Consider the following 15110-nt stretch of genomic DNA (forward strand, 5'->3'; position numbering starts at 1 on the left):
TAGGGTTCATTACACCATTCAAAATCGCCTCGTCCGCTTCTGGTGGCACCACAGACGATGGCAAGCGGTGGCATTAGCCTGCGCAGCGACGTGTGGCTGCATAATCAAACAGTAATGCAACAAGTCCTACTGGGACAGTGTCTTTTTGTGGGTCTTCTCCGCTCGACCCGCTCACACCTGTTGCATTCATAAATATTGCCTGTTCATTAAACTTTGAGCCGCACACACAATTTACATAATTTTGGACATCCAAAGGCAGAAAGGCAAAATATAGTTGTGCCCTCGGGTTGATATCCTCAGCATAATCAGACAAAAACATACGATACCTAATCAAATTTTGCTCACGTCTTGTCTGTTTGTTTCCTTTGTCATTGAACATGATGTCCGACTATTTTAAGCACCATAAGCATGTGTACCTATGGCTCCTACAGGAAAAGTACAGTTGCTGTTATTGCATCTGTATTTTATACTCTACCACATATCTGTCTAAATATCTTTATATAACTACCAATCTTATTTATTATCCTACCTATAAATATGTCTATATTAATATCTGTTTCTTTTATAAATCAAAGTAAAGATACATTCATTGATCAATTCATTTAGTATAGAGGCGAATCAGATGGAAATGTTTCCTACTAAATTAGCATTATTTAGCAACCGTTCATCTGTCTGCATGAAATCGGATGGATACCCGAATGCACAAGAGCTTGGTACACATTTTCTTTTAAGTCCGGGAGAGGACAAGGTTATGATTTTTCGATAGACACCTAGACACTTCTCCGCAATAAGTTTTTATTGAAAGTGTACCTTTGCATATATGTATAACAAAAAGTATGGAAGCTACAACTAGATTTTTCTAATATTCCTTGGATTTAGCAAGTTTAAGTTTATTTTCAATGTAAGTCAACCATCAATTTTAAATTTTGCAATCGCATGCCTATTAAGCCTATTTTATTGTTAATTTAAACAAACAGTTAAATAAGAGATAGAAAACAAATATTGAACGAAATTCATTACTGATTTCAGATATTTTTCGTATAAAATGTTGTTTTATTTATTATTGCAAGCCTAGCTTTTGTCCGCCCCAACCGTTCAAATCAGAAATACAATTCATTTATTAATTTTTATCTGCGTCTGTGCATCGGCCAACTGCCTTTTTGTCTGTTTGTCTGCCGTATCTGTCGGGCCGCGCGACAGGCTGCCTGTCAGAGAAAGACGCGAGCGTGCTTCCATGATTCTAACTGTTCAGCGTGCCAGAATTACACGTCAAGGGTATGCGAAAAATATAAAGAAACAAATCTGGCTTTATGGCCGCTGACAGGCAAAATAGCAAAACAATCAAATTGCGTTTGCCACTTAAAAAGCGATAATTCCGTTTATAGCCAAGCTAAGCGGCAAGTCGTTGTTGCTGCTGCCACTTAAAATGGATAGCGCGCTGATTAAACGTCACGGGCACGTACAACAACAACAACACCAGTGACAACAGCAGCAACATTTAAGCCCAGCGTAGACTTTTATTATTTTATAAACTTTTCACTGCATTATTTATTGACCAAGAGGAAGAGAGTTTGAGAGAGTAGCTCTCTGAGTGCCTAATACAGCTCATTATTATTCTTGGCATTTAAATCGCGGCGCTCAGCGACGAGCGGCCCAAGACATAATCACAATGAAAACTTTTGCCAGCCAGCCAGTTGAAGTTGAAGGACTGTGGCAAGTTGACGTTAAGGCTTTGCGCATGCGCTGTGCAGAACGGAGAAGCGACAAAGTAATGTGCATTTAAAGTGTGCCTCGAATAAACTTATTCTAGTAAATTCAGCTATAATGTTACTGGAAATGGAGCAAATTGAAATGGAAACGTTTTGTTGCGGTGAGTGTGTGTGTGTTTTTTTACCCCACCTAGAGTTTAAATGGAGTGCGGTATGTGGATAGCCGTAACCCAGAACGCTTATCAATGCAAGTGCCGTTGCCTGTTCCATTTCGATTCGAAGTGCCAGCGCCCTTTCAGCCGCAAATGATTGCCCTTGTCTCTGGTAATGCGCGTACGACACTATCACGAACACTAAAAACCAATTAGGTAAACGGCATGACTGGTAATCCACTTGGAGTTGTGGCTGGCGCGCAGTTCAAAAAGAATTCAAACCACTCGAAATGCAAATGACGCAGTTACAAAATGGATGGCAGTGAAAAACGCCTGATGGGGCTGGCTGCAGGATTTGAGGGAAACCGAATGAATATGTGCGTGGGTTTTTAATTAACTCTTTATTTCCATTTAGATTTCCAATTAAAGGATTTCATGGAGAGGGATCAGAGTAATTTCCGTTCTGATTGAAAGTCAATGCATACAGAATTTCCGGATACGTGCGTGCATGCCGAAACTTGTCCGTGTAGGCTTGTAGATAATAATCCTGAAACATGAACACAATGTTTTTTCGAAGCCAATGTTTGCTTACAGCAGCCGTGCGAGCGACCCTCGGGGCTCAGACAGACAGACACCCACACTCAAACAAGGGGGGGCGAATGCTCAAAAATAGAGCACAGATTGAATTTCCGTTGAAGCTGCGCCATTTAAAGAGTCTAGACATTTAAAGTGCTCTAGCTAGGTTTTTGTTTTTTAATTCTGAATAGCAGCAGCAACGTTCTGTAAAAAATAAAAATGGGGAAAGCCAGACACAAAAGCAAGGGGACGTACACGCATCTACGACTGCATCTGCATCCTTTGAGCGAGGCGCCCAGCAGATTGCGCATCTGGCTGCAAGCAACAATAAAAACAACAACAACAGCAACTAGCTACTGTAATAATAGGAACAGCGCGTGCCTATCGATGGACTTCAAAATTAGTTTTTGTTTTTGTGCTGATGCTCCATCAAAGCAAATGTAAAAATAGAAAAAGTTCAGAGCTGCAGCAATTATAATTGAAAGGGGTTGCTGCTTTTGTTGGTATTACGATTGAAACGACAGCGCAGGCGCAACGTCTGCTTGCACGAAGGAGGCGGTCGACGGTGGGCAGTGGGGGAGGTGGCAACTCTGGCAGGTGCCGCGCTTCTGCTCGTGCTTCTGCAAGAACAACAACATTGCACAAATATCAACAGCAATAACCATGACAACGCTATGTAACGTATTTTGCAGAAGGCGAAGAGAGCAGTGTAAGAGAGGGAGAAGACAAGAGAGTGGCAGACGCACCGGAAATCGCTCATAGACGTCCAACACATTGCAAGCATAAATTTCAATGGTGTGAGTGTGTGTGTGTGTGTGTGTGTGTGTGTGCATGTGTTTTTTTACATGTGTTGGAGGAGCTTGCAGCATAAATTGCGAGCAGGAAACGTACAAACAAACAAACACACACACACACACACTTAAACATTACACGCTCACTCACATACTCAGTCAAAATTTATCAACTTGATTTTATGCATGCAGCGCGCCTGGCGTCAATTTTTCTGCTCCCTCTTTTTCATTCCATCGTTCTGTTTCACTCGTTTGGCTTGGGATTTTTTTGTTTTTCTTTTTTATTTAATAAACGGAAACAAAAAATTTGACTTGATTATTGTTAAGTTGCAGTTGTTGTCGCTGACGTTGTTTACACATATCATTACTGTTATGAGACTGTATGTTGTCTGCCCTTCCCGCACCAAATGTAATGCAAATATAAATAGGTATAACATTTTGACAATACATAAAAACTCATACCAGGCAAATTATGCGGGCTCTCTTTTAATACCTATGTACTCGTATTAATTTACTCACGCCTATTAACCTTGGCCAGCATGTATGTACATATGTACATACATATACATATACGAGTATTTATGTATTGAAATATATTCCAAGTATGTACTATACTCGTATCTCGGCGCACTTGACAATCATTTATTCAGCACATAAAACAATTTGGCTCGACCACTTTATAAAAGTTATTCATAAGACCCCAAAGACCCGAAGCCATCTAAAACTACTAGTATTTTTTAAATCTCACCGAAGCGTAAAAGAGTATTTGGTTTTTGGTGTTTAGTATATAGTAAGTTTGAAGCATCCCGAAAGAAAAGTAATACATATATAGTATTCATATAGTGGTTTTGACTCGAACATTTTCAATTGAAATCCGCTTTGGAAGATCCGTTGGATTATTACTCGCAGTCCAATGGAAGTTTTATTTTATGTTCTTGTTGTGTTAATATTTTTCCGAACATCTTCTTTAAGAGTTAAGTCTATAATTCCCATTCTCCGACGTTGTCGCATCAAATGATCTGCTCAATGCACATTCCTAAATCAGCTATCGAAATATTTATGAAAACATTTGCCGCTGTTGTTGCATTTGTTGGAACACCAAAAAGTGTTCGACATGTTCTTGTAAAATTTATGAGGACATTTATTGACTTGCAGAACGCATAGATCAGTGAAGTGGCGGCATGGTGATGGATACGCCCACCCCTCCGCTTGATGCATTTGATGCGTTGCTTAAATGTGCCCAGCAAGCAGCACAAACATAAAATGTGTAACTAAAAAAGCAACATGAAAGCGTCGATGGCACACCTTCAAGATGAAACATTTGGGTTTTTTGATGAAGTGTCTGACAAAGATGTTCTTGTTACTCAAATGCCACACAATATGAGCCGCACACGACACTAGGTGTATAGAAGTATGGCGAGTAGGGACCATTTATCAGCAGCCATGTGAGAGGGTAAAGGATGATTAGAGCATAGAGCATATACATAGTTCTTAGACCACAAATGTTGCCTTTTACACAAGTTTTGAGTTGTAATATTTGTTGAAAAATTACAATTTCCTGGGAGATGGGGAATTTGGGGAGCGAAGGAATGAAATACGGACATTTGACACCTGCTGCTCAATTATTCAACGCTAATACCACGAATTTCCATTTTAAACTAAGCCGTCTAAAAATATCGACTAAAAAGAGTTTGACGGAGTTGTTTTTATAGGCTCACACAGTCGACGCCCATCACAAACATCTGTCTGGAAATGGGAGAGGATAGGGTGTCTTTTTCCCAAGCCCTTTTATGGCTGCAACAACAATATCAAAACGAAAATGTCAAAATCGTCAGAAACAACGCAGACATAGCCAGCAGAAACTCGACATCGAGACAAGCTATACTCGAAGACCTCCCAGTTTTGTTTACAGTCCCCCCACAATGCAATACAGTCCAATAAATGTGCATTAACATGCACATAGTGCACAGCGTATATACTTTTTGATAGCTTTTAAGGACAGCATTGGCTATGTCTTGGCAGCTCAGGCAAAGCCACAACATTGACAGCCCTGGTCAGACATACGAGTGTAGTGTGTCTCGGAACATGGCACAGGAAATGCATAGTTGCGTATTATGAAGCTAAGCTGGACAACACAGCATATCGAGCAACACTTCCAATACTTACGTACCCATGGGACTCCATTCGACGCACACTCAACAAATCGCTTTATGAACTTTCCTTTCGAGCTATTCGAGCAAGTGTGCCAGTTCATTCATCAGAACCATGCTTGCAGCATCTTTCAGCAGGGGCACTCGGTTGATAGCCCCGACCAATGGACCGGCAAAAGTTGCACGTTGTTTGTGTTTTCGAAAGAGGAAAAGATCGCACAGTTTATGGCGTCTTTCGTTCCCTTTGCCTTGCCACATTCCGCGCTACAAAAATGTACTAGCTTGTGATTTTCTATTTGGAAATATTCAGCGTTTAGACAGGCCCTACATGCCACTATGAATAAGTTCAGCGTTCGGGTCGTGGTCTCGGCACGCAGTGTGAAAATGCTCCCTGTTTATTGCCTAGAAAAATATTCCATGCATCATTTTACTTGCCGCGGACAGGGGCCAAGTAAAATTTCAAAACTGTTGTTTATGTTTGCTTTTAGTTCAATTTTCAAGCGAAATATAAAAAACTCGCCTCCCATCCGTTTTATGATGTGTTTTTAAATGTTTTCATTATCAGTCATTTCTAATAAGAAAATAAATTTTTCTGTAATTTTAGACCACAAAATTGTTATGTTACAAGTTACAAGTTTTCCAAAATATGGCTCTGTTGAGATTAGATGGATGTCGAAAAATCATGTAATTTGTTTAAGAAAGATGTCCAACTGAAACCCTACTAACTCTGTTCTACTTGTAGAACGTTCACAGTTTTTAAGAGTGAACACAGTTTTCTCTGTTAAATTTGAAGAATTGCTAGGATTTTGGTATTTGATGCCACCATGCAAGCTTCCTTAATGCTTTTGTAATAACGACATTAACAGGCAGTCCATGTCTTGAATCCATATTATTGTTTGAACATTTAACTGAGCTGAAAAAGTATGAACAATTTTATTTTAAATTAATTAATTATTGAAGACAGACGATGATGAATTGTGGTTCGATATAAGCGAATTGATGTGGATCTGACATCTAGAAAACTAAACAACAATACTCGTAAAATGAAAACTTATTTAATTTAAAAACATGTTTCCTTTTATTGGACATTGCTTTTGAAGACTTTGTCGACCACAGTTCAATGGATGCGATCCGCCCATCGAGGAATCAGTGACAGTTCTCGGGGGTTGTCAAATATTAGTTGACCCATTGCAACACACCACATCCCCCCTAGTCCAAAGAATGAATCCATGCCCTGATTTCCAACACAATTGCAGCTTCATGCAGGCGCATTCAACAGAAAGCAGTGCTCGATCATTTATAATAGTTGCGTCCACGATTCGAGAGGAAACACTGTCCAGCACGACCGCTTTCAAATTCTCGAGCACGCACGCTGTATAGGCAGTCAGGCCCAAAAATATAGCAGATATTTCCACTTAATGAACATTTAACGCTACGCGTACTGCGCCCGAGCGGCAGTTGACCAGCTGGTGGGCGGAAACGCAGTGCAAGCGTTCAATTTTCAAGCGAAAGAAGGCGTGGGGACAGCACAACCAGAGCTGCTGTCCAGCTTTAAGTTCGAGTGCTAAAGCGGGAGCTGAAACAATTTAAATCATTTATGATTTATGCGCAGTGCCCAGTACGTAAATTAATAAATCTCTACGCAAAACTAGCTCACCAGCCACGATACTTTAGTCTGTCGTGGACAAATCGACGCCTATGTAGAGCAGTCGTGGCGACATCGCCTGGACCGCCTGGCCTCACAGCTATGCGCATAAATCTGCATTACGAGTAATTCGCGGTGATCTGCAACATCTGAGATTTGGGTCAATGGGCAGCGACAGCGACAGCGACAATGGTTGCGTCGAGAAAAGGCTTTGCAATTTAAAAAAGGATTTATCTTGACCAGTACAGCCATTGTAGTTACTTTTGTATTTAAATATCGTCCGGAAGTTTTAAGTTAACCGAAATCAGCTGGAATTTGCTTTCAAGGGGCTGTGCGAGCAGCCACAAATTAAAAGAATCTCACATAATTAAGTTGCAGTTGACATAATTAAATGATAATTGTTGAGCTCTCACAGACACACATCTTTCTTTCCTTATTTATTTACATACAAACACACGTACATACATACGAGTATGTATGTATACGAGTATAGTCGTAAGTAAATGCGTGTATTTTTGGAGGGTTAATTTCTGCGGTGTCCGTCCATATGCCGACTTCATCCCGCATTATTCGTCGTTGATTTATGTCTTGCTAAAATGTCACCAGCACTGGCATTTATTCAAATTGTCCAACAACAAAAAAAGAAGAGCCCCACACACACAGGCACAAACAATTTGTATGGATCCCACATGGGAGCCCTACTCATAAAACTCAGAAGTGTCTTTCCTTAGAACAAATTTGATGAATTGCATTTCGGAGTACGGAATATCTTTGAGGCTACTCGTATATGGAAAGCGAATTATGCGCTTCTTAGAATGGTTTTTAAAAAAACCAAACCAAATACAAAACTTGACCAAAAATTTAGCATTTCGCTCAGTTCCTTGCCAGTCCACTTATATTACTTTTTTAGAACGTGCTGTTCTTCATAGCAGTTGCAATATGTAGGCCTTATTTATTCGAAATATTTTTCATATTATTACAAATTTTGGAGTTAACTACCGGCTGAAGTTATTCTAGATTGGATTCCGCAGGTTATCTTAAAATCTACCTTTCTAGAATATAAAACGCTTTTGCTGGAAGATGCTTCAAATGTAACGCGCTTTTTTTCGATTTTATGAAAGAAAAGATTTCAAATCAATTTTCAATAGCGATATATAGTACTTGTATGTATGTGCACCGAATACGAGTATTGATATGATTTTTAAGAGCTACGAGTATATTGCGGATATCTTTGAATGCAAAAATTTGCCTTACGAACGAACTCTCAATGAGGCTCCAAACAAACCACTACAATGCCAATTCTAAGTGTGCGAGCCCGCCTAACTAATTTCGCGTGGACACAAGTATGCAGCGTTTATTTTAATCAATTAATTAAAAGCACTAATGGACTAGACCAGCCACGGGCACAAGCGCCGCCAGCCTCGGTCGCGCTTAGTTACAGCTGCAATGCTGAGATGACAATTGGCATCATCGCTGGACGATCGCGCTCGGACTGGACAAGTTCCGCGGAACGCAATTAAAATTTTGCTAAATGTGATTTGGAAAATTGAACAAAAATGGCTGGCAAGCGCAGCAGAAAAAGCTGTGCGCTCTTTCCAAATTGCATGCTCGGGAACGAGACGGAGGGGGAGGAGGAGTGTTACGAGCTTGTGGACATGAGTGAGTGTAGAAATGATTAAGAAATGCAGCCAAAAACCATTAAAAACACATCGATCAAGACAAGTCGCAAAAGGCGAAATTGTGTACATTTTTGCAAATTGTCGCCGCAGCAGCGAAACGAAGCACGCATGCCTTCCAGTATAAAAATCAAGTAAGAAATGCTACATACATACTTACAATAATCAGTGAAACAAAAACAGAAATGGCAACAGCGCAGTTAAATGCAAAATTATCTCAAACAAAGGGTCCCATTTTTCTTGAGGACGCGTCGTCGGCCTCGCTGCTTAACAATTAACAGATGTTTGGCCTCGGAAACGTTTCACTTCGATTTCAATGCATTTGCAGCTACAGCCAGATGAAAAATTGCGTACATTAGGCTGCCTCGTTATAGACAGATAGACGGAGAGACGGAGAGGCTGAGTGCGACGAGTGCTGTCAATGCCAGCCTCAGCCGTCACCTCGTCCTGCTGAGGAGCAGAGCTTTGCACAGTTTGGCAATTGTCGCCTGGCCATGTAATTGAGTTATAAATTGCAGGCCACAACATTCAAAAGTTCAAAACGCCATACAAAGACATACTCGTACTATACAGTACTGTACGCTATTAAAAGCCAGAGTCAAAACTTTGGCCTCAGTCATTAATCACTAAATGCAGAAAGTTTTTCGGCACAAGCTGAACCGAATGAATATAAATGGAGCACCGAAATTTTCGAGTTGATTAGAAATACTCGTTCAACAAACCTCCTTAGAAATGTATCAACTTAAATGGAATACAAATACTGTATGTACAACCGGGCATGCGAATGGACAGACTTTTAAAGGCTGTGGTACCGAATGGGCAGGAAGCAGAACTTGACTGCGAATGAAAGAAGAGACCCGAAGGCTGGCAACGTTGAAGTTCTCGTTCTTGCACGATTTGTCGCTATTTCAGTGGCAGTGACAGTCGCTACTTACTCCGCCCTGCCTTTATTTATAATAATAATAACAAAATAAAGAACACCATCAGCGAGAGGAGCCGCAGCAGGCTTATAATGAGCAGCAGCTGCAACAGGAGAAGACAGCGCCGCATTTTGTTGCCTCGTCGGCTGACGAGACTGACGGCTGGACAGGGAGACAGTGGGCAGACAGACAGGCAGACAGGCAGGAACACAGACGAGCTGCAGCTCCTACGCCATCATTGCTGCCACCGTCGCCATTTGTGGGTGTCAAGAAGTTCAGCAACGCGCGCCAAGCGCAACAGTAAATTTTTGTTTGGCCAAGAGATAACATCGCGGTCCCGCCTCGAGCGCAAAGATTCAAAGTACATTTATACATACATACATACTGAATACTTATGTATATAGGAAGTTTGATTGAGATTTATTTAAATGCGCTAAACGTGACGAAATTTATGGCCGGCCCAGGCGCTTCTGCCTAGTTGATTAGCCAGACAGACTCCTGGGGGCTTTCACAGTCGCGACAATCCAAACAATCTCGGCAATTCATTTGTCACAACGGATTGCTTAATGCCTCACAACACATCAGTCTGTTTTTATGTTAATACGAAAATTATGTTGTTTGCCTTCTCTTAGAATTTAGAGCTGTGATAAAATTATCCATCACTTTTGTGGTATGCTACAATATCATCTAGAAGCTTAGGCAAGTGCTTATACTTATGTCCATCAAATTAAAATGTGTTTTAAGAGCCGAATTATAGCTTCAGCGAAGTGTTTTGGAGTGGCAGAGTAAGTTCAAGCAATTTAAGTCAATCGGTATTGGAAGCAGCGAATCGGACAGCTTGCACATAAGCTGATAGATTCATTTCCATAATCAGTAACTTTCGAGAGAATACTGGCTGACAAATCCAATACATATTTAACCGGTATGTGTGCTCTTCTGTAATTATTTCTTACCTGGGAGCTCCAGGAAGACTTTTGTGGGCAGTCGATAAGAGTACTTACCGATAAGTGGCTGGACAAATAGGTGGCACAATTTCCCATTGACCTGCTGTTTACATACCAGTCCTTAGTACTCAAAATTATCACACGTGAGTTGCGTCGGCGCTGTTTGAGTCGAAATGCAAACAAAAGTGCACTGAGAATTATTAGTTGAGACTCAGGAATGCAGAGGAGGCAATAAATTGCCAAACTCGAATCCTAAGTAAACACACTACTTATCAAATGCACATGAGGCTCACACACAAACTGCTGGTATCTTTCATTTTATCTATTGGTGCTCGGCCAGGAATACTTTCACTCATCGCCTATATTGAATTCATTTTACAGACAACTGTGGCACCGCGAGCAGTGAAAGCGCCACCAGCCTCGGCCTGGGCTACAACATGGACGACATTCTAATAATCACAGCCAAGCATAGTGAGCGGGCCCTCTTGCGCGCCAACTTTCTGAAGAATCACTTTGACAAGATCACCAAACAACGCGGACGGAAACCATTCAAGTGAGTTACGAATCTGCATATGTATTGCAAATGCTTGTGGATCCAACATTGGATCGCATTTGATGGTTGTTCTTTATTTAAAGTCCACAGTTCACAATATTTCATCGTTTTGCTTTGCATCCTCCTTTTGCAGTTTTCTGCACATCAAAATTGAAGATGGTCCCTTCAGCGAGGAGATTACCCAAAAATATCAAAACACAGCTCTGCAGATCGTTATACTCTGCCCAGCTCTAATGGCACTATCACACTCATTTTTAATGGCCCAATTGAAGGCAATCATACGAGTGGACAAGGTGCTTGCCATACTGTTGGACGTTAGCGAGGAGAAGGTCCGCGAGATCCATAAGACGGCGCTGCCCAGTTACCACAAGTGGCGCCGCTGTGCGGTCCGTGACAATGATCAGGCGCAGATCAGCAACATTCTGGGAATTGCGACGGACATTTTGGGGCGAGCGCTCTGCCAGCGACCTCCGTGCCACGACAACAACACAAGTATGTCCCGAAGCTTCTCCAGCTGTAACGAGGGGTTCACAGTTCTACCAAAGAAAGTGAAGGTGGGCCAAAACAAGGTTGTGGCCATGCTGGCTGAACCACTCGAGAAGGATGATACACTCAAGTTACTGGTGGAAAAGTCGGGCGAACTACTCGAAATACGAAACTTCAAATGCCGCAATCCCTTCACTCTGCAATTCTCCATACCAGGTGGGTACCAAGTCATCGTTTATTTATATAGTCGAATCTAACTGGAATCCCAATCCCAGCCGGAATTTAACAATTTCACAACAATTTCACAACAACAATTATTATTATTTTACAGAATCCTGCATGGAGGTATCGACCATGATTGAAATACGTATTGAGAAGAATAACAAGAGTCTGGGTGCACGTCCCATTAAATGCGAGAGTCGCATGAGAGAGCTGGAGCAGTTGCTGCGCATTGAGGACTCTCCAATTGAATTTATGTGCCAAGCCCTGGGACTTGGACCAGCGGAGCGCGATGATCTGGACCTACATTTACTGCAGTGCTTCCAGCGCAATATGCCACCTAATTTCCACCTACTGAACGGTCCGTACGAGAAGCAGCCACACTTCTTTACACGCCTCGAATCCAGTCCAGAGGAGTATCCAACGCTCTTGCACTTTGCTGCTCGCTGGGGCCTCAATCGCCTGTGTATCCAGCTTATGGAATGTCCAGGTGGAGACACAGCCTGCGGGGTGCGAAACTGCACAGGTCGCACACCTGCCGAGCTCGCAGAGCAGGAGGGTCACCACAAGCTCGCCAAGAGCATTGATGGCTTCTCCGCAATGCACGAGTTCACCACCATATATCATTTCTACAAGGGCACCAGCAATGCCAATTCGAGCGAGAGCTCTGTAGGAACTCAGCCCAAGTCTCATTCGACCTCAGGCAAGGTGCTCCTGGAGCCGGTAGCGTCAAAGGTCACACCCAGATCACCCTCCAAGGGCAAAGGCACTGGCAAACCACCCAAGGAACTGCCCTCAGCGGAGTACATGGAAATGTCCAGCGGCTCGGAGCGCGAGAACACGCCGGAAGTGCTCCGCAACAAGAGCGAAACATTGGCCATTTCCAACCTGAATTATATAAGCGTGGAAACAGAAGATGAGAATCTGCAGGGCTCATCAGCCGATGTCTGCAAAAACTTCGACACAAACAAGGTGCTGCCCGAGCCTACACTTGGCCCTGAGCAAACTACTAACGAGTTGTACATCAACGAACCACCGTATTATCAGTCCAAGGAGCAAAATAAATCCATCGATGTAGTCGATGCGCCTCCGCTTTATCAGACCGACAAATTCAGTCAGGAATGTTCACAGCTCTTAGAGAGCTGCACGCCTGCTCCATCAACTGGCAACGACTATGTGCTCCAACCCTCAAACATACCTGTTACCGTGGTGAACAACACCTGCATCCCAGATGATGGAAACTATCTATTCCAGCCCTCCAATCGACCAGTAGAGGAAGCAATGCTGCCGCAGGCACATCGCTCCACAACTCGTCTACAGCCCAGCTATGGAACGCTAAAACGCAGCGCCTCCGACGCCTCCACCAGCACACGAGCTAACGCTGATGATGAACTAGCCGAGATAATGTACGACTTCAAGAACAGTGTGCTCTCCATTCGCGATGTGGAGCTGTTGGTAGAAAAGTGGAAGCATCGCAATGATGTGCAACAAAGTTTTCGCGAAAAGCAGGATCAAATCGATCAGCTGCGCCGCGAGTACGAGCGTATTCAGGAGCAAGTTAAGTCGCAACTAAAGCGCGAAACTCCTTTCGAGCGTTTTAAGAAGCTCTTCTCGCGTCACAAGGCAGCCGCAGACAAGCACAGCTGCTGTGGGGATAGCATGCTAGATGAAACTAAAAGCTCCATAACCACAAACTCCAGCTTCAAGTCCTCGTCAGCACGCCCCATTAGTTCACTAAGTTTGCAGAGCGTCTCCTCGTCATCATCGTCGTCGGGTCGCCTCAGCACAGGAAGCAACTGCAGCGGCGCCTCTCTTGGCGACTCTGGCACGCACTCGGACCACGAGGATCGTCGCTACAATTGCCGTCTGGGCATACCTGGCTCACTAATGGATTATATGGTGCCACCTACCCCACGGCCTGTTTTTACTCCCAACTCTACACCCGGCGATGAACGCCATCAGATTGTGTTCCCCTCGCCTATGGCGGGCAGCAACTGCCAGCGACTGCATACACCAACCAGCCCTACCGCATCGGATCATTATCAAATGTTTCCCTCGAACATACCTGTCTACGGCAGCCAGCCCCTAGCGACATCCCAGAGCAGTAATCTGAACACCATACAGGAGGTCAAGGAGCATGACGTGCAGCAGGCCAAGTGTTCTCCCAACTATCAAAATGGCGTTACGCTCCAGCCCATCAAGGTGAACGAGCGCAACAACATCATTTACGGTAAGCTGAGCAAGAGCACACCCACGTGCAGCTCCTTCAAGCCCAAGCAGGTGGCCTGTCCCCAAGTAAGTAGCATCGAAGTGCAGGCGGAGGTCTACCAAAACGTAACTGGTGCCGCGGATCAGGAACAGAGCAAACAAACAGAGCAAGTGGACCATGGACCGTCTAACTACATGAACTGCTAGGAGCAAAACGGGGAGCCGGGGACCATTATGTACATTTGGATTTCAGTTTAAGAACTATTTTCGGGATACCTGCACCAGAATATTTCTAGACGAAAAATTTGTCGACATTTTAAAGTATAACAGGATTTGTGTTCATCTGGATAAAATGCTATCCAGTTCGTATGGCCGGCCTGCCGTGCATAATGTTATTTTTTCAAGCATTTACTTTTAAGTGAACATTTTCAATATTACTTCAATGAGTATAAACTAGTTACAAGCGAGCCAGCGCCTCCGACTCTTCTGGAATTTCGCCTTTTTTCAACATTATTGTAGCTGTCATTTTTCTCTATCAACTTTACTGTTAGGTTAATGTTCTTGTTGTAAAGTGTTTTCAACCGACCAAGTTATGTCAACATATCGTAAAATATGCACACAATGTGCCTACATGTAGTAGATGCATACATATAGTACACACATATATTAAGTTAACACTAAGCTTATGGCACGAATGGACCAACGACCTGCGCTAATATACTTGTATATTTTACTAAAGTAAGCCATTAGAGTAAGCCCTTAGAATTGCACGTTTAATTCGATTGCAAGATATGCGTATAAGCATGAAAAAATACATTTTTGAACAAAGTTAAATGTAATAAATTTTTCAATATCTAAGCCGTGCGAAAATTATATTCATTCAAATTGTGCATACATAGCAACTGTTAAGTCTTTGGGGCATTTTTGCAGTCGCGCGGCAGGAGGACCACGGCACATAGGAAATCATGCAGAAGCCTTAACATGCAAAATGGGATTGCTTCTGCCAACGTAAATTTTAAAGAAAAAATCTAACCACCCAACCTTACATGCACACGCACATACATACACACATACTTGCAAT

At 42.7% G+C, this 15110-nt stretch overlaps 1 protein-coding gene across 2 annotated transcripts in view; it reads left to right on the forward strand.

Annotated features, from left to right (window-relative positions):
* The window catches only part of LOC115625077, a 55794-nt gene extending 40907 nt beyond the window's left edge, over window positions 1-14887 (forward strand). The window contains exons 1-4 of one of the 2 annotated variants that reach the window (XM_030519967.1): window positions 1825-1870; window positions 10945-11116; window positions 11250-11818; window positions 11934-14887. In XM_030519967.1, the coding sequence (XP_030375827.1) occupies window positions 1825-1870; window positions 10945-11116; window positions 11250-11818; window positions 11934-14236 (3090 nt within the window). In that variant the 3' untranslated portion in view covers window positions 14237-14887. Of the gene's footprint in view, window positions 1-1824; window positions 1871-10944; window positions 11117-11249; window positions 11819-11933 lie in introns of those variants that run through there. The other variant, XM_030519966.1, reaches the window with a different exon arrangement.
* The last annotated feature ends 223 nt before the right edge of the window (window positions 14888-15110 follow it).

Source organism: Scaptodrosophila lebanonensis, unplaced genomic scaffold, assembly GCF_003285725.1.
Source record: "Scaptodrosophila lebanonensis strain 11010-0011.00,11010-0021.00 unplaced genomic scaffold, SlebRS2 tig00000072-arrow-pilon, whole genome shotgun sequence".
Classification (NCBI taxonomy): Eukaryota; Metazoa; Arthropoda; class Insecta; order Diptera; family Drosophilidae; genus Scaptodrosophila; species Scaptodrosophila lebanonensis.